General features: G+C 47.7%; 1 protein-coding gene across 1 annotated transcript in view; it reads left to right on the top strand.

The window, feature by feature from the left end:
• The window catches only part of EXOC6B (exocyst complex component 6B), a 2,452,465-nt gene that overhangs the window by 1,196,672 nt on the left and 1,235,114 nt on the right, over positions 1 to 20,679 (top strand). The window contains exon 14 of the mRNA XM_069632299.1: positions 2,622 to 2,727. Coding sequence (XP_069488400.1) covers positions 2,622 to 2,727 — 106 coding nt within the window. The remainder of the gene's footprint in view (positions 1 to 2,621; positions 2,728 to 20,679) is intronic.

Raw genomic sequence — 20,679 nt, 5'->3', positions numbered from 1 at the left:
ATATGGCTCCCTGCTGCCCTTACCGCTCCTTCTTTCCTGGGTTCCCCTGCCTCCCACAGTTCAGGCGGTTCCACAACAGCCTGTGCAGCTGCCACTGGCTCAGATTTCTACACAGCAGCCCTTTGCTTCTTCACAGTATCCAATGGCCTACTCCATCCTGCGCAGCCTGGTTTCAGACCCCTTCCCTTGTCTGTATCTGGGATGACATGAAAAGAACAGCAGACTCAAAAGGCTGTGCCATAATCATCCTCCTTTACCTCTCTGCAGCATTTAACGCAATCCACCACCTCACTCTCACAAACATTCCCTAGGCATCAGGAACTCTACACCAAGATGGATCTCCTCCTTCCTGGCTAACCACTCACAAATCTCCATCCTCCCTCCTTTCTCCTCTACCCTTCCCTGTCTCCAACAGGGTTCCACAAACGACCTCCCTTTCCCCTCTCCTCTTTAACCCTCCGTGCCATCATCTGCTCTCTTGACCGTACCTGCTACAACTTTGCTACAACTATGCCATCCAGACCTCAACTCCTACCTCGCAGAAATAGACCACTGGATGACTGCCAACCACCGCCTCCATCCTGGTAGAACTGACATCCTGATCTGCGGCAAGACACCACTCTTAGCTCATCCCACCCCTTGCCAGCCCTCACTAGCCTCCACCCCCCACCTTCCTATGCTGCATCCAACTCTCTAAAGTACCTGGGATACACCTTGAGCTCGGACCTAGCACTCTCAACAGAGTCTCCGGATCATGATATTTTCACCTCTGCATTCTCAGACACATCTTCCCCTATCTATCCTATCCTCACGAAATCTCAGCAATTCTGGCTATCGTCCACTCCCACCCATACTACGCCATCTTCCTGTATCCAGGCGCCCCTGCCTTTCAGCTCCAAAATATCCATTGGATCCAAAACTCTGCAGCTGGGCTGCTCCTCACACTCTCCCCTAGTGAACACATCTCACTTGCCCTCAGGGAGCTCCACTGGCTTGTTATCAGCCAACGGGCCACTTTCAAATCCATATGCATCACCCACGTGCACTCCACAGGAAGGACCCTGAATTCCTCCAAAACAAACTTGCATGTTACCAACCCAACACACATCCGATCTGGCTCTGCACCCTTTCTTAGGATCCCTCACTTCAATCTCACTAGAATAGGAGGGTCATCCTACTCCATACAAGCTCCCACACTCTGGGACTCCCTTACACTCAACGTCTGCCTCCTGGAAGATCACCTCTCCTTCAGGAAGTCCCACAAAACCTGTTTTTTCTTTCCTGTAACCTGACAAGCCCTGCTCCCATCACGCCACACAAGGACACTTAGGCTGTGACTCTGCGCCCAACCCCCTGGGCCCATGATTCGATTAATGAGCCCAGAAGACACGCACTCCAAGTCACCCAGGGCAGCCTCACCCAGACAGCCAGCTGGGGGCCCTAGGCAGCTTCCCGTGGCAGCTCCCATGCCAACTTTGCCCTGCTCACCCGTGAGAGCCCCAAGCCAGGTCACTCAAGCAGCCATCGTCAACTGCCAGGAAAGAGACGATGTCCTTAAATTTCATAGTGGTATGTGCTCCATGACCCTCTACCGTGACAACTAACTATTGTTCCATTCATTACCCCTTTGTTTATTCTTAACCCCTTTGCTAGTGTAGCCCTTGTCTATAACTAGGATTATTTCCGAAGTGTAGCCATTTCCCTATTCCTAGATGAGTTTAATAAAGTAGCATTTGCCTATCCTCTGGGTGCCCTCTTAGTATTTAGCCGGCCCTCACATTAATCCTGGATGAATGATAAAGTTTAACCATATATTTATGGTAAGTGAATGATATGTGCTAGCCCTCTTACTCTAGGTGACTCTTAGAGCTTTGACTACTTACTAGTTAGATGAACGTTGGTGTAGCCAATGCAATCGATCTGTAGACATGGCCATTGCATAGAATATAGGCAAATGTAGAATTCTGCCATTTATTGAAACAAGGTGAATGTAGAATGTGGCCATTGTATTAAGTCTAGGTGTATGCAGAATGTAGCCACTACACTAAGGTAGGGGCATGTTAGAATGCAGCCATGGTATCTAAAGTGGGTGCCTGTCGATAAATCTAGGTGGCTCTAGAGAGTGGCAAAGACATTGATTTCTAGGTAAAAGGTGAAATTAACACAGAATGTACATAAGGGTGCTTGTCTTTTAGCCAGTGTCCCTTCCTCCCCATCTAAGATCCATTTACGGTTTCCCCACATTTCTTTAACGTTTATTTTATAGCTGTTAATTATCCAACCCATTTATTTTCACCCCATATTTGCCTTGAGCCATTTATTTTATCCTGTTTCTACAGTTGTTAGTTTGGCTTTTAGCAATCTTTTTAATTTAAGGCACATTCCCTTTTATCATTTTTCCCCTTCTATTGTCTTTTTCTTCTCGTCATTTTGTGTGACCAACGTTTCTGCTCCAAACGTCCTTATCTCCCTATATGGTATACCTAAACATGTAGCATGTTAATGCGTCATTGGAGGTTTTCAGATATTAAATATTGTGTGTGTACATCTTGCTGCTGTTATTCTTACTTGGCACATGCAAATGTTTATCACAGAATTAAAATCTCTTTGTTTTCTTTCAGAAAAATATTAGATTCGGACAACTACAGCCCTATACCAGTGCTGGATGAAGACATGTACAGGAAGATAGTGGGGCACTTCCCCTTCCAGGACGCAGAGTTGGAGAAGGTAAAGGCACAAATAAAGACAAAAGCTTTTCCTCGGTCAAGCACTGCTAGACAAGATGGGGTGGTATTTGATAGAATTTGCTATTTCACCAACTACAGAGTGCCACTTGCCTGAAAGAGTGTTTTCTTATTGACTCATTTCAGGATGCTTTCTTCATTTCAAACATGCTTGGACTAGGTCTACCATGACCCCTCGCTATTGACTATGCTTGGTAGGTGTTAGGGAGAATTCTCTCTTTAGGCTGAATTTCCTAACCTAGTGAGTCCCCCAGCAGCTTTGCTGGATTTCTGGAGTTTGTTTTTTTTCCTCCTGCCAAGAGTGAGACTCTTTTTCTCCCACTCTTGGACATGATTTATGGTATTCCTTTGACAGGTAATGTGTTTTATGGGCTATGGGGTCCTTTACTCCATAGGGTCTCATGTGTTTTTCCTATGTGTGTTACACAGCACCCTCCGTGCAGTAACACAGGTGTGTCATAGTGGCACCCCACCATAGACTCCATACCCTGCGACTGACTACTGTCTCCCAGGGCATGTAAAGTCACCATTGGCTTTACTAGTCCCAAATTATTAACAAAAACCAGTACAAACCATCATATTGTGGACGTACTGGTCGGGGCAATTCGATTGCCCCGGGGTCTGTTAGTCGAGGGGGCACGTCTCCGTCCCCCCTGATCGAGTTTTGGCTGGTGGCAGTGGAAACTACTTTTTATATTCGACCTCGACCGCAAATATTTTCCTATGAGATTTTCCCATTGTTCGAGGCTACCAACTTTAATTATTTAATTCTCATAAACTCGAACATACCGCCGGTTTATTTATGTAATATTAATTCACCGGTTGGTATTTTTTGCCAAGACTCGATTCTAAAATGGCGTTTGTGTTCTCTTCTGTGACTCCAACCCAAGTCGAGCCCTTTGTTCCACTTTTTGGTGGGCTTCTCCACAGAAGCCTCCAAAAGTGGTGCCACTCTGTCTGGGTACCACAGTGGGTGTGGGAGGGGGTTTAGGCACCCTGGACTGAGTTACCTTGTAACTCAAGTCGCACTCTTGTGTGATTGGCCCAGGTGGTGAGCCGACCGGCTCACCACTTAGCATGTTTGAGTGACAGCTAGGCTGAGTGACTGGGGGTTTTCTGCATAAAAGCAGGGCTTTGGGGACTGGAACTTCAGAAGTTGCCACAGGACCTAAGAATCCGACGAGGGAGAAGCTGAGCCGGCCTACCACGACGACACCACCGGTGGAGCCCTGCAGAACCGACTCCCCACTTCCCGACGACAGAGAAGATCTCCCGGCTGGAGAGGCTTCTTCCCCCGACTGGTGGGCACAACCAGTTTACCTTCCTTTCTTCGCACCCCAGCCCGGTTTGTGGTCGAACTGCCCGTGCCAAGCACCCCGGCGGCCGGATAGCCACTCACCACTGGACCGCGAATCACTGGACCGCTCCTTGTACCTGAGAAACTCTGCGGGTGGTTTCTTCCCTGGCAGTGCAACAGACTCCTGTCTTCCTCCACGACAAGATCCTCTCTTCCCCCGGACGAAGCACCGACTTGCATCTGCTGCCAGGAACAACTGCCCCCACTGGAGTGTTCTCACCACTTTAAGGTACTGTATCCGCCAGGCCTCTCTAAAGATTGCTACAAGGTAATAATAACCCCTTAACCTTCTGGATTGGGCTGGCTGCCTTTACCCTCTAACTGGTCCCTTTCTTTGGTTTAATTCCTTTTTGAACCTTTACAAGACTTTTGTGCACTGCAACCGTGTGACCTTGGACACATTTCGTTTGGATCCTCTGAAAGTGGGTCCGGCCTCTTGAACTCTTAACTTCACGGTTTTACTTTGCCCTCCTCTCTTGTTATGTTCTGATAAAGGTGTTGGGATCTGTTTCAACTTGTTCTCTGCTCTTCTCTCCCTTTTTAAAAACGAACTATTAGAGTGCCATCTACGTTAAGCGCTTACCGTTGTCTGAAAATAAGTGGGGCTGTACTTAAGACTTGTCTAATATTCTTTTAAGGGAGCGTATATCTTTTTAGTGACCGTGTTTTTGAATTTCTTACTATTAGTGCCTGTGTGTTTTTCTAGATGTGGTTTTAAACAAATAATTATATCTCTTTTACACCAAGCCCTGGTCAGTGTTTACTTGTTCTACTGTGTTCTCTTGACCTATTGTGAATACTCTGTATACTGCCTAACTCTTCTTGAGGGAAGTCTGACTGCTCAGCCACAGCTACCAAGTGAATCTGGTGCTACCAAGTGGGTTTACTGCCAAACACCTGTAGTCCTAAATCTTTTGCAGTGGTCCCAGAGGGAACTGCACAGGTTTTTGCCTAACAGTAGGGGAGCAAGCTTTTCAACAATCTTGGTCTCCGATCCAGTGGTTAATAGCCTCTGGCGATGCGTTTTTCTCTAAGTGCGTCCGCTGATGAGCAAATGATATGATAGGTTATTTATAACACGCTTAATACCCAGATGTATTGGGTAACATTTCTGTTTAGTCTCATGCTTTAGGTTATGTGATCCATAGCTAGATTTATTTTGCAGGTATTTTAAAGTGAATGTGCACATAAACAATATTTCTCTAGGAAATGCACAAGACATCGGCAAGCCACCATAGTGAATAAATGGACGGGTGGGGTACGAGATATGGTGCAACTTATTCTATGTACTCCAGGTGTGTCCTAATATGAATGGCCCTCCGATTTCCATTTAAAGTTCTGGAAGCAAAATGGGATGATGAGCAGGTGATCCTAGTCCATGGGTTTGTGGGACAAAAAATTTGCATTTTTAACATATGCACCCAACCACGATGCCACGTTTTACTACAGATCATTGTACCCAAAACCTGCGCCATGCAGATATGCTGGGGCGATGTTATTATTTTTTTTTATTTTTATTGCACACTAGTCCCCAGGGTTGGTAGATTAGATGAGCAATTTAGGAAGCCGGCCCCGCCAGCATAAGTACTAAACAGATTGTTAGGAGAGCGCATGAAACTCGGACAGCAATGCATTGGGGAGTGGGACAGCCTGGGCAAATATGGTTATATGAAATAAACAGAAAAGTTACATGAGCACGGAGAATGCTGGCGTTGCTGCATCGCAGAGAGGTGCAGAGGGAAATGATGTGCGCTGTGGCAGATGGATATGGCGAGATATGGAGAGCCCAAAGCAATATTAATGGCCTTTTTTAAAGATGTTATGAGACACTGTACTGGACAATTTGTGGGGGAAACGAGCAAAACATAGCGGATGCATGATCTCTGATTAAGCTGCCACATTTGCAGCAAGAACAGGTAAAGATACTGGATGCCGTCCTGACTGCAGAGGAACTAAGATTAGTTATTCTCAATCTACAGTTGGGCAAAACACCTGAGGGGACGGGCTTGCAGCAGAAATCTACTAGGAATATTTGTATTTTTATTAGGTTTATCTTGCGCTTTAATCCAAGGCCCTTTACAGCCTAACAGGATACAAGAATAATTAATGAAGCATAATAACAATCATGAAACAAACCAGCAAGACAATATATAGAACAATTTACCTAGGTAGGGGAAGGTGGGGGAAGGCATAAGGGAAGGACGAGGAGGGGGGATAAGGGAAAGGGAAGGGAAATGGATAGGAGGGAGAATAGGGAAGTAGGAGAGTAGGGACGTAGGAAGGGAGATCAGGGGGGAATGGAGAAGAGATTTCAGGAAGGTGCTGAAGGAGGAGTATGTGGGAATGCAGCGGACAGAGAAAGGTAAAGAGTTCCAATGTAGTGGGGCCAAGAGCTGAAAGGAACGAATCGTGATTAGGCACATGGGGATGGGGGAACAGTCAGTAAGAAGAGTTCAGCAGAGCGGAGAGGCCAGGAGGGATTATAGAATGAGAGGAGGGAAGGGAGATGAGGGGGGGGAGAGCAAGGTCGTAGAGTGATTTGAATACAAGACAGAGGAATTGGAATTTAAGTTGGGAGTGAAAGGGAAGCCAGTCAAGGTAAGAGAGCAAAGAGGAAATGGAGTCGCAGGAAGCAAGAAGACAAAGTGTACGGATATAGGAGTGGTAGATGGATTTGAGGGGGACAAGATGAGAGGCAGGGAGACCAAAAAGAAGGGAAGAGCAGTAAAATAGACGAGAGAAAATGAAGGAGGAGATCAAGAGTTTAGAGGCATGGAAGGTGAGGGAGGAGCAGATCTTGCGAATATTGAAGAGTTGAAGAGATGATAGCGACATGCGCAAGAGGTGAGAGAAATATGGTGGGAAAAGGAGAGGGAGGAGTCAAACTGGAGACCTAGATTACGAGTGTGAGCAGAGATAGGGAGATTGGAAGGGGGGAAGTGGATGATGGCTGGGGGAGGAGGGGAAAATTTGTTGGAAGGAAAAAAAAAGGACTTCTGTTTTGTCTGGATTGAGGGAGAGAAAGTGGGATGACATCCAGTTTTTGAGTACGTGCCTCATCTCCATCTGCTACATACCTATGTATCTACTCATCTACCCTTTAAGGGGGGATCCGAGGGGTCAAACATTTTTTGCGTCAAAGTTTTCCTGCCTTTTATATTGGCGCTAACCTCTCTCATCCCTCTGGGCAAGCCTCTATACCATACTAATGTTTCAGAGATGGACCATCTATCCAGGTCGCTCCACCAGGCTACCACCCGTGGCTGAATCTGTGACTTCCACGTCATGGTTATCCTGCGCTTTGCTTGCATGCAGACAAGGACCATCATTTTAGTGACGTGTGCCTCTATGCGTCAGTGGGGGAACAATCCCCAGTAAGCTAGCCTCTGGGGACCATACATGTTTAACTATCCCCCGTATTTTCACCCAGTCTGCTATTTCTGTCCAGAACCGTTGTATTACTTGGCACCTCCAGAACATATGCATCATGCCGGCTTTGTCATCTGTGTATCTGGGGTAGCCCTAAGGAGTAGCTCCGATGAACCTGGTTAACCTATCTGGGTTATGTACGCTCTGCGGAGCACATACAATTTTGTTAGCTTCATTCTGGCATTTCTGGGAATCCTTCTCGTGTTTTAACATCACATTGGACCACTCTGCCTCTGTAGAATCCCTACCAAGGTTCACCTCCCATTTTATTTTCATCATGTGTCCCATTTTTTTTTAGTCTACTCAAGATTTCACCATATAGTCTCGACGCCCCATGACCACCTTCCGACAGATCATACATTATTGGGTTCCATGTAATAATGTCCCCTCAAACATATCGCCATGCAAAATAAAATGGCCGGAAAAAATGGCCGTTTTTTGTGGGGACATTATTACATGGAACATGCGGGGGGGACTCCCCTGCAACCCCAAAACCCTTTTTTATTTTTCTGGGGGGTAGAACACCCCCGCAACCCCCACTTCCCCTGTTCCTATATATATGGTCCCCTATATAATGTCGCCACAACCTTGTCCCGGAGACGTTATATACGGCATATTATTACCCGATACCCATTATTGCCAGAGTGGCGTTTTCCTCCATGTCCTCAGGAAATCCCTTTCATCTAGCTTCGACACCATTTACCATCTTTATGTACATCAAGAATTGGCCGACCTTTATATCGTACTCCTCCACCAGTTCTGCAAAGTGCCTTCATGCTCCACCTTTGTACAGGTCCCAAAGTGTGATTATTCCTCTGTTCTCCCACTGATTTCTAATAATGTGCATGTCTCCCTTTCCTCTGCCATAAACTGAGGTGAGTGGTATATGCAGGGAGAAGGGTTTGGAGATGCTCAGCAGCTTCCAGGTCCTCAACCAAATCCTTTTACACAACCTCAGTATGTGCGATGCATCAGTAAGCCTCTTGTCATCTAGCCACAACACCTCTTTCAAGAGGTGTAGCCTTACAGACGCCTGCAATCATGGGCGTAATTTTAGGGGGGGACATGGCTGTTTGTCCCCCCTAACTTTCATGGCACACCATTTTGTGCCCATTCATTTGGCTGGGGCACCTTTTCTTCAGATGTCCTGTCCCCACCAACATTTTCAGCAAAGTTACTCCACTGCCTGCAATAATATGTTGTCTACTGTAGCCTCATCGGACAGCCACCCAGATATGAACTGCATCGGTCTAGCTAGGTAATATAATTCAAAATGCGTCACCTTCCCCCGTTCATCCGCATAATGCCTGCACACAGTGCTAAGCACCACTCTGCGTCTCCCAGACCCCCATATAAAACCTCCCACCATTCAGTTTAACGCACTGAAGAAATCGGAGTAGATCAAAGGGGACATTAATGTTGTGAAATGGTATAGTAAAAGTGGAAGGACCACCGTCTTGTTCAAAGCTACCCTACCCATTTCTGACAAGGGCAGTGTCTTCCAGAATTCCATAGTCTTCTCAATGGTTCTCACAGCTTCCAGGGTGTTCTTTTCATGCAATAATCTTATTTCATGCCATATATTGCCTCCCAGGTAACAGAACGTTTCTGCAGCCCTTTTCAGCCCCAGATTAGTTAAAGGCACCCTGTTTTTTCCCAGTTAGGCCCGCCAGCGAGAAGATGTATGATTCAGTGCGACTAATGGTTATTCTCGAGTGTGTGACAAAAAAGCGATCTAGGACCTCAAGGTTACACTCCGGGTTCCGTATATAAAGCAGCAAGTATTCTGCGTATAATGATAAAACCTGCCTAACTCCATCTACCATCACTCCTGCCTCCTCAAATTCCGTCCTCAAAGACTCCGTGAGAGGCTCTAGCGTAAGGATAAAGAGCAAGGGGGATAGGAGACAGCCTTGCTTGGTCCCTTTATGTAATTCCTATCCCTCAGATATAGGTTTGCCATCCTTACTCTGGCTTTAGGTGCAGTGTATATTATCTTTACCCACTGCCAAAATCCCTCCCCAACGCCAAAGTGTTCCAAGGTCACGTGCAGTCATTCCCATCTTACCAAATCGAACACTTGAATTGAGTCTAATGACAACCAAGCAGTGGTACCCCTGAGGGTTAATCCGGTCTGCCGTTGTTCAGCCTACATAGTTTCCAAGATGACTTACTGCCTGGGACATATCTAGTCTGATCTGGGAGTATGAGGGTCCTTATCACCTGCATTAGTCTGCTCGCAAGGAGAACTGTCAGGATCTTGCAGTCTTGATTCGCCATGGAGCGGTCTGTATGATCCACATTCCCGGGGCAGTTTATTATGTTTGAGTATCAGCCCTATTATAGATTCTCTCCTACACTTAGGTAGTATAGTCGGTTCATAGGCCGCCTCTAACTTCTCTAATAACCAGGGGGTGAGTTTGGATACATGGATGGGTTTTGGATGGAGCCCTCCTCCATCGGCTACTGGCCTTTCTGCTGCTGTGGCTGCCTGCCCTGTCTCGCCCTTGGACTGTCTACTTTTGTTGGTCCCCCACTTCCTGTCCGTGGATTTTTTATCCCCACCTGAGCCCTCTTCCACCAGCATCAAGGTGCTCTGCTGCCGGGGTTACCTGCCCTGTCCTCCACCCGTACCCCTTCCCTCTCCTGACCCCCCCAGAACTCTGTATCCCTTCCTCAGTGAAGTACCTCCTGACCCTATCTCATCTCCCTTCCTCAGTGAAGTACCTCCTGACCCCTCTCCCTCCCCTTGACTACTTGTCACCCAGAACCTTCACATCCTCACTATCTTCTCAAATATCATCACTCTCTTCTCACCCTCTGTTATGCGTGCTGCTAGACCCTCCTCTCCTCAATCACCTTCCTCTCCCCTCCTTCCTCCCCTTCTCCTTTCTCTTCCTCTCATCCTCTTGTCTACCCCCATGACCTACCCCTTTCCCTGTTAACCATTTCCCCCTCCAACTGTCCCTCTTCGTCCTAACCTCATCTACCCCCCTACAGTCGAACCATCCAGTCTCATTAACATTGACCTCTGGAACGCCAGATCCCTCATAAGACTGCTGCGGCTCTAGATATGTTCTTCCGACTTAACCTCCACTTCTTCTGCATAACTGAAACCTGGATTCCCCTCATCAATTCTACTGTCCCAGCTTCTCTCACCCCCTCCTCCTCCTCCTCCTTCTCACATGTGTCACGCCCCTCTGGCCGCGGTGCCGGCATTGGTCTCCTCTACCACCCCATATGCCTCTCCTCCACCCCTTCCTCATCTCTCCCTACCTTACCTTCCTTTGAATACCTTTTCAAATACTTCACTTTTCCTTACGCTATCTCCTTCCTAATTATCTACAGACCTCCTGGCCCCCTTTCTTCCTTCTATGATGACCTGGATCACCTCCTCTCTCTCATCTCTCCTTCCCTTACTCCCCAGTTCTTGGTGATTTCTACCTTCCCCTCTTCATCGTTACAATGTCTTTTCTCTTCATCCCATCCGACTCCGTGGTCTGGCTTCAAGACCTGCCGGGACTGCAAGTCGAAAATGTCGCTCACCAATCCGCAAAACATTAGTTTGTGGTGCCTGGGCGAGTCGCACGACACCGACGACTGCTCGAAATGCCAGTCGCTAACTGCCAGGGCCTTGCAGGAGTGGAAGGGGAAGCTCCACGTAGGTTGGGGCTCTAAGCCTGTTAAATCCTGTAATTCCAAATCCAAGTCCAATGGGGTTTCCACCGACGACTCGAGGGGCGACTCTCTGCGTCAGGAGGAGTCCCGGGGATTTCGGTCCCGGAGTGGTTCCTGCCACTCTTCTTCCTCATCCCGGCACTCTCGGAAGTGCCGTCACCAATCGCCTTCCCCGTCCTCCTCGGAGGATGGTGCCTCGAGGAAGGTTACGTGCCCTACAAAGTCCTCGACTCTGGAGGAATGGGCGGCGTTTAAAGAATCAATGTTAGCGATTTTTCAATCACAGGGCATTGGTCCTGTCACACCTTCTGACGAAGACGGTCAGGTTCGGTCTCGTACCATGGCTTGCACGCCTTTGGGCTCCGGTCCATGACGCGACTCGCATCAGGAGCCTTTGAGATCCCGTACGGACAAGGATCTGAAAAGTCGCAAGAGATGTGTCTCTAGGTCTCGGGCCTCATCCCCAGCGAGACCGCTGCTACCTATGGGAGGGCTTGATGCTAGTGTCGACTCGGTCGGCGCCTTGTCCGTCTGACTCTGACGTCGATGCTTTACCATCGTACCAGCCCACGGCGCCGTCGGGACCTGTGTCGACGCCGAAGCATTTGGCGCTCACGACGTCGAGGTTGTCTACGCTCTCGGCGTCGAAGCCTTCGGCGCTATTGGTGCCTTTGGGGATTTTTTCTCAATTTGCCTTTGGAGTACCCGGATCCCGTAGATCAACCAAGGAAGGCTACTGGGAAGTCTGTGCGTCCTGTTTGGGCCCCCAGGCCCTCTTCTGTCCCCAGGCCTGGGTTTCAACCCCCTCTGGATGACATTTATGAACAGGAACAAAAGGTCTGAGGTTGAGAACCCTGGTGACCTTGATGAGGCTCCACTTTTTTCTGGAGACAGACAGTTGGAGGATTTGCAGCAGACACTCCATGATGCCAGTGGGTTGGTCACTTATATCCGGAAGTGGAATTCGGTAGGCCCGAGCCTGATGGTCATGCAGAGTCCATTAAGGAGGCTCATGGCTGGTCCAATCCTCCTGAAGACTTTGTGCAGGATGATCTGACGGACAGTTTAGATCAAGGTCCGTCCTCTGACACGGTTTTGCCATTTCATCTTACCTTGCAGAAAAGGGTGGCAGCTGCTTGGCAGTACCCGGAATCACTTCCGTCTGTTAATAAATCTTTAACTAAGAAATACCGCCCTTCCATTAGCGACCCCAGCTATTTGTTTACTCACCCCACTCCCGAGGGTTAGGTGGTTCAGGCAGCAACGGCCACCTCGAGGCAGTCAGTGTACCCTACCATCCTTCCAGATAGGGACGACAAGCCCTTTGAGGGTTGGGCCCGGAAGGTATTTTCTGCTGGGAGCATGGCCTTGAAATCGTCCAACTCCACGTATACCTTGACAAGGTTTTCACACACTCTGTGGAATTGTTTCTTTGGCGGCTGAGCATATTCCCAAGGGGGTAGAAAGGGATAGGTTCCTTGCTCTCGTGCAGGACAGCAAGGATGCCATGTGCGAATCCCTTCTGTCGGGTTTGGATACGGCTGACAGTGTTTGCCGATCCATGGCTGCGAGCACCGTTATACGTGGATTTGCGTTGTTGCGGAAGTCTGGGTTTGCTCCGGATGTGCAGGCCCGTCTTCTGAACATGCCCTTTGATGGCACACATTTGTTTGGCAGCAAGGCTGACGAGGGCCTTGAGAGGTTGCAGACCTCAAAAATTGCAGTGAAATCTTTAAGCACTGCGGTGCGTCAACCTCCGCCTTTTCGTCCAAGGGGACAGCAGTGGAGGGGAGGTTCTTTTCAGTACTACTCCCCCTTTGGTAGAATAGAGGGGACACTAGTCAAAGGGGCCAGCGAAAAAGTACCTGTGGTGGTTGGGGAAATCGTGGTGCCAAACCACTCAGGCAGCTGCCACCTTGGAAGCGGCTGCGGCAGTGCCTGAAGGCAAACAGTCATGAGGCCATGTCCCATGGTTCGCTGGTTGGGGGCAGACTGTCTCAGCGTCTCGAAGAGAGGCGGGCCATTACTTCAGATGCGTGGGTTCTGGATACCATAGCCCACGGCTACTGCCTTCCCTTTCTTCAGCGGCCTCATGACAATCTACCGGGGAAACTCTCTTTGAAGCTTCTGGATATGCTCCTTGCACAGGAAATCGTGTCCCTGCTGGAGAAAGGCGCTATAGAACTAGTGCCTGTAGCGGAGAGGAACAAGGGATGGTATTTCCCTTATTTTTTTATCCCAAAGAAAGACGGGGGATTGAGACCCATCATGGACTTGCGTTGGTTGAATAAACTTCTCTGGAAGGACAAGTTCAAGATGGTCACTCTTTCTCAAGTCCTCCATGCCCTTCAACATCAGGATGGCTTAGTGTCTCTGGACCTCAAGGATGCTTACTTTCATGTGCCGATCTATCCCGTGCAGTACCTAAGGTGTGCGCTGGCACTTTCAGTTTCAGGTCCTGCCATTCGGATTGACCTCCGCCCCAAGGGTCTTCACCATGCTCATGGTGGTGGTGGCAGTGTACCTCAGGCGAGGGGGGATTCACGTCTACCCACACCTGGATGACTGGCTGATCCGGGCGCGCTCTCCCGAGCTATCGTTGGATCATCTCAGTGTCGCCTGTTGCACCCTCCACAGACTGGGCTTCTCCCTGAATTTCAAGAAGTCGCAACCGACACCCTCCCAACAGCTCCAGTACATCGGGGCTGTGTTCGACACGTCCTTGGGGAAGTGTTCGGCCTCCCAAGGTAAGGGCTCATCACATTGTGCAGATGGTGGACAAGTTTCAACATGCTCAGTCTCCCGGCTTTCGAATTCTTAAGGTTGCACAGCCTCATGGCATCCTGCATTTTTCTGGCAAGATGTCGGATCCCGTACAGATTCCACTCTGTCTCCCAGGATCTTCTGTGGTGGGCCAATGAAGGGAACCTTATGAGGGGGGAACAGTTTTGGCAACTGGGCCGGAGGTAACAGCAGTGACGGATGCTTCCCTCACAGGATGGGGCACTCATGCCAACGGTTTGACAACCAGCGGTCGTTGGTCTCCATCGGAGTCCAAACTCTACATCAATCTGTTAGAGCTGAGAGCCATCAGGCTAGCCCTGAAGGCTTTTCTGCCTTCTGTACGGGGTAAGAGTGTCCTGATCATGACGGACAACACAGTGGCCATGCATTACCTCAACAAAAAAGGGGGCATACGGTCACGCCCGTTGTGCAGAGAGGCAATGCAGCTCTGCTTCTGGGCCATCCAGCAGGAAATTTCGATCTCGGCAGTTCATCTGGCCGGAGACGAAAATGCAGCAGCGGACTCTCTGAGCAGGCAGAGCACAATCTCTCACTAGTGGAAGTTGGTTATGGAAGTCCTTCAGGAGATTTTCGTCCTTTGGGGAACCTCCGCAAGTGGATCTCTTCACCACCAGTGTCAACCGGAAGTGCAAGAGATTCTGCTCAAGGGAATTTCCTCCAAGAGGAGCCTTAGGAGACGTGTTTGTGGTGGATTGGTCCTTCCCATTGTTGTACGCGTTTCCTCCAGTCCCCGTCATTCCTCAAGTGTTGTGGATGTTACGGAGGGGTTTGGTTCCCACATGATCCTCATTGCTCCAGATTGAGCCAGGCGAGCGTGGTACGCGGACCTTCTAGAAATGTCTATCTGCCCTCCACGCCGTCTTCCCTACCGAGAGGGTGTGGGGGTTGGGGGGGAAGAGGTCAGGTTCTTTATCCAGAGGTCAAGACTCTCAACCTACACGCTTTGTATCTGAAAAGTTGAGGTATAAGGATTGGACCTCCCGGATGAAGTGATGAAGTGATGGAGGGGTTGCTTTCGGCCAGGCTGCCTGCAACTAAATCCCTGTACCGTTGCCGTAGGTGTAAGTTTTGTGACTGGTGCAGAGATCACAATGTTGATCCTGTTCAGTGCTCCATTCCGATGGATTTGTCTTTCTTACTTTCTTTGGCCCACGGGGGCCTTCAAGTGGGTACCATTAAAAGCTACCTGGCAGCACTGTCTATCTTTAAGCACTCCTCCGAAGAATGTTCTTACTTTAAGATTCCTTTGATTTCTCAGTTTCTTAAAGGACTGACTAATGTATTCCCGCCGTCGACTTTCCAGGTGCCGGTTTGGGGTTTGAATTTGTTTTTGAAATTTCTCATGGGTGCTCCGTTTGAACCTTTGCACTCTTGTCCTTTGAGATTACTGTCCTTCAAAACTGTGTTCTTGGTCGCGGTTACTTCCGCTCACAGAGTGGGTTAATTGCAGGCACTTTCATCAAAGCCACCTTTAACTGTGTTTCACAAGGACAGGGTTGTACTGCGAGTACATCCCTCTTTTCTACCTAAGGTAGTATCTGAATATAATTTGAGTCAAAAGGTGGTTCTTCCATCTTTCTACCCTCCTCCTCATCCTGGTAAGGAAGAGGAGCGGCTCTATCGGTTGGATCCTAGGAGATCTCTGAGCTTTTACATTTCTAGGACATCCAGGGTCAGAGTGGACGATCAACTCTTTGTAGGATATGTTGGACACTGTTTGGGCCAGGCTGTTACCAAACAGACCTTGTCGAGGTGGATTATCCTTACCATTACAGAGTGTTACAGATTGGCGGGTAAGGACCCTCCTAAAGGGTTGCAAGTTCATTCCACTAGGGGTGTGGCTAGTTCCACAGCCCTACAGCCATATGGGCTTCAATCCACACCTTTATTTAACATTACTTCCTGGATACAATCCATGGTCAGGATATTTTTTTAATTTTTTTAGTTTATTTGCATTTTTAATGCGCTCACACAGCCCGCAGGCATCGAGGCACTGTTACAGGAATTGTTTGTGTAGTTGCATAATTGGATTTTTTTGTCTTTGTTGCATATTTATAACACGCTTAAATACCCAGACGTTTCTAAGCACGGACATGGCCTTTGGGAAGGCGGTTCTTTATTTTGCAATCTAATTAGGTACTCTAAATTATTTTCCCTCCTCTATTTACTGGTACTGCTTTGGGAGTCTGTCAAAGATGTGGAATACGTTGGAGGACACAATCCATTCGAAGAACAAGTTACTTACCAACTGGTAACCTTCATTTGAATGGATGTTCCTCCAGCGTATTCTACATCGCCCTCCCAGCCTGCACCTCTGGAGAATTTCCTATGTGATTGCAGCTTACGTTTCCGCAGGGCTATGTGCAGTTAAGCAGGCATGAGACTTGTGCCACACGTTCTGAGGGAAAAATAACATCCGGTGACGTTGCCCTCGACGGAGACCTTCGAGGGACATCGACCTGACGTCATCGACGCAGGACGCCCTCTGCTGAAAAAGGGCGTGGACATTACAGCTGTGGACATTACACGTCAAAGATGTGGAATACGTTGGAGGAACATGCAGTCGAAAGAACTTTACCAGTTGGTATGTTACTTGTTCTTTGCACAAGATGTATTGTATCTGCTACTAAACTCCAATTCAAAAGATTTTTAAAAGCTCATGCAACAGAGGGTTTCATGTCACTGTGAATTGGGAGTGTGTGTATTGTGCTGCACAGTATTGTTGTGCAAAAAATGTTTTACCCATCTGTCCAAATGAGAACCTGTCTTACATAATGTCTCCAAATAATACAAATATTTCTGGTATTTGAAATGTAATTAAAGTCAAGCTTTCATTAAAGGCCATTTCAGTACATGTTTTACTTCCTAGATCTTCAACTTCAAAATCTCTCATTAGATTTTCATGCTACAAAATGTTTGTTTGTTATACGACAATCAATTCAACACATTTTTTTTATTTTTTAAACATTACTCTTTATTAGCATTTTTAAACAATTCAATTTCACATGAACCAAAACCTGCCCTCCCCCTCTCCTGGTCCGGTTGTGGTCTATAATACTGCTCGCTGCTTCTACACATATCCCCTCCTTAGCCGTAAGGAGAACAGGTGGCATGTGCGTATCGAAGTCCCTCACTGGCCCCTTCCCTTCTGGGGTTAAGGAGCCCAGTGCAGACACACCAGTCCTAAGAGGCGCATTCTCCTTGGATACCAAGACACCCTGGGCCCACTCTGTAGGAATTCCAACACTCTTGACCATTCTGTTAGGTAGATTTGGTGATCGCCCTGCAGGGAGCAAGTTTACCATTCAAGAGCTGACAAGTTCCATATTTTTGCAACCCTTTCATGTTCCATCAGGGTTTTTTTAGACTTCCACTTTTATCCAATTGCCAGTGCCCCTACCATCATCAGGATGACATACACTTTGCGCTCTGCTTTAGAGGTCAAGTTCTCCAGGGTGCCATCTAGGCCTATCATTGCAAAGCCTCCATTGCCTCTTACTCTTACCCCCAGGGTTCGTTCTATAGCCTCCTCTATAACCCCCCAGTAGTCTTGTACGCAGGGGCATTCCCAACATATGTGGTTCCATGTCCCTCAAACCTGCATTCCCTCCAGCAGCGCTTAGATTCTGGGGGATACGTTTTGTGGAGTTTTGTGGGGGTTAGGTGCCACTGTAGGACCAGTTTTATCCATATTAATTGGATATGGAGGGATCTCGTAACCTTGGGTCTAGTATCCCACAGGTTTGCCCAGTCCTTTTCTTTTATAGGATGCCCTTTAGTTGCTTTGTGCGGGAAGTTTGAGTTTGTTCTGGTGTTCCTTGCGTTGGTGGGTGTCTTCAGTGTTGTGGTTGTATGGTCTGTTGGATGGTCATGATTTTATTTTTTAAGTGGTCTGCAAGGTCAATGCATAATTTCTTCGATGGTATTGGAGCGTTGTTGCAGCTGGGTGGGTTTTTTCTTTCAGTTATGATTTTAAATAGTTCTTTTTGGGTGTTTGGTGCTTTGAGGATTCTGTTGTTGTAGTACTTCCTTTTTGTTTTTTGTATTTCATTTTTGTATGAACGGGTATGTTTAAGTTTGAATTTTTTACACAGTCTTTATTGGTCCTCCATTCGAGTTCTAGTTTACGTGTTTTCCTAGTAGTGGGGTGAACCATTTTGCTCTTGCTCTTTTGCGGGATGGATTGAAAGGTTTTTCTTTGGTGATCTCGTCGATTTTTGTGATGATCCAGTTGTAAAGTGTATCTATTTTAGTGTCTAGGTCAGCTTCACCCATGGTTGATGTTTGTGGTTTGGTGATCTCACGTTGTTCCGTTAAGTTGGAGTATTTTATGGTTCTCCAGTTTCTTTTCATGATGATCGGTAGCTTTTCTTCTTTATTGGGGAGGGCATTTTGACTACGAAGGGGATGATGAGGTGGTCGCTCCAGAGGATCTGAATCTCTGGCGCCGTGGTAATTAGTTTTCTGTTGGCGAAGATTAAGTCTAGTGTATGTCATGCCATGTGGGTTGCTCCTTTGACCAGCTGATGTAGTTTCATTGTTGCTAGTTGGCTGGTAAGAGATTTTTGTGAGGTTGTGGTTTCTTCATCGAACCAGATGCTGAAGTCTCAGAGGCTAAACGGGTAGTTACGCACAATAGCTAGGTTGGTGATTGCTTCTATGAAGGCCGCATCATACGTTGGTGGTCTGTATACCAGTATGAATTTCAGATTTGTTGATAGACGTATGATTGTGGATTCACATTTGTTGATGTTTAGTGGGTCTTCTGCTTTAATTTCCAAGTGTTACTTCTGGATGATTGCCAGTCCACCATCTCTTTTGGTTTTCCTGTTTACTTGGATGCACTTAAAGGTATCGGGTAAGCAGTTATTGAGGGTAATCTTGTAGTTGTCATCCAAACATGTTTCGGTTACGGAAAGGATGTCGATGCCTCTTTCACTTAGGAGGTCGTAGATTTTGGTGGCGTGTTTGGACATTGATCTTGCATTAATTAGATTGCAGTGGATCTTTTTGGTGTCATTTGATTTATTTGTTGTTCCCAGTTTTGATTTGTGGGTGTTTAGTTGTGGTACTTTTATGTTGGTTCTGAGCAGTTTAAGTTCTGTGTAGGCGGCTTTGTCATTGAATCGGTCTGTGAGATTGATAATTGGGTTGCTGACTTCTTTTCTTTCTTCATCTCTTGTCATTTGATGTGGATATCGATAGTGCCTTCTGTTCTTGTGATGTAGTGAGTAAGGGGGGTTGGCGTCATCCGATTCTCTTCTTGGGTCCACTCTTTTCTTCCGTTGTTGGGGTGGGTTTTTTATCCTTCTGGAAATGTCGGTGTCGTTGAAGTATCTAGGCTCTTTGGTTTGTGCGAGGTACGGTGTAAGCTATGAGGATTTTTCTCTTGCGATGTTTGTTCTGTCGATAGTATTATTTTGCGGGGTGTATTCTGTATTGAAGGCATCTTCAACCGGGAGCGGTTGAGCTTGTGTATCCATATTATTTGCATCCTGTTCCTTTTCTCTTTGTCGGCATCCAATTCTGAGTCAGGGCATTTTTGGTCTTTGGTGGGAGGGGTTGGTCTGGGTGTCGGGTTTATAGTCGCAGTTTTCCACCTTTGGTGTTTCGTGTCAGGCTAGTGTTTATTTTAATCCTCTTAAGTTGTTATTTCTGGATGATTTCAAAGGTATGTCTTTGTTCAGTCAGTTGGGTAGGGGTATTCCTCTTACAATGGTAGGGCTGTCCTTGGGGTGCTGTACTTTGTAGGGTTGGGCGTCTGGACATGGGCTATGGGTGCAGGTAACTGGGGTGGGGATTATGGTAGTAGTTACTGGCTTCTGTGCTTGCTGGCTGTTCTGGGTGTCAGGTTCCTAGGATTCAATTGTAGCAGGTACTGAATACCCAGGCGACTGAGATGCAAGAGGTGGAGAGCTGCGCATTTTACAAGTGGTTTACAATGAGATTGTATTCTTGGGTGTTTGGTGTCGGATGTCCCGAAGCGATGTAGGTTTCGGCTGGAGCCAAAAGATGATTGAACAGCTTGATTTCTGATCCTTGGATAGTAGCGGGTAGGTCCGGTTCCGCAAAGGCAGGCAGTGATGAAGAATGGGACATCTAGCTATTGGGAAGGGTTTGGCTTCGTAGATGGCAGGAGGTGATCATGAATCAGGTTGGGGAAGTCTGGGTGACGTGGGAGGTTTAGGTTTGAGGGAGCTAGGTGGTAATTAACGCCCAATTTTTAAGACGCCTAGATATTGGGAGGAAGGTTCAGGCCTCTGAGCGTGGCAGGCAGAATTAGAACACCTGGACTGGAGTAACTAGATAGCAGGAGAGGCTTCGGCCTCACAGTGTTGCAGGTTTAGGGTATGAGATGGAGGTGGGGCCACCTAGAGTTGTCTTTCGTGTATAGTGGCGGGGAGGGCCGGGTTTCACAGTGCTGCTCAGGCACAGGAAAGTACTCCTAGGTGTAGTGTTTCAGGAGAGCACACTCAGATGTGACTTTTGCGTAGTTGGAGAGGCCTAGGTTCTACAATGCAGCTTGGTGCCGGAGGGGACACCCGGGCTTGAGAGTCCTGCACAGTGAGGGAGAAGGCTCAGGCCTCACAGTGCGCGTTGATACAAGGGAGTACACCTGGACATGAGGTCCTGTATGGAGGTGGAGAGGACTAGGTTTCAGAGTGC

Source organism: Ambystoma mexicanum, chromosome 6q (genome assembly GCF_040938575.1).
Source record: "Ambystoma mexicanum isolate Mex_15411 chromosome 6q, UKY_AmexF1_1, whole genome shotgun sequence".
Taxonomy (NCBI): Eukaryota; Metazoa; Chordata; class Amphibia; order Caudata; family Ambystomatidae; genus Ambystoma; species Ambystoma mexicanum.
Note: the sequence above shows the minus strand (reverse complement) of the source record. Positions and strands in the feature narration are given on the sequence as shown.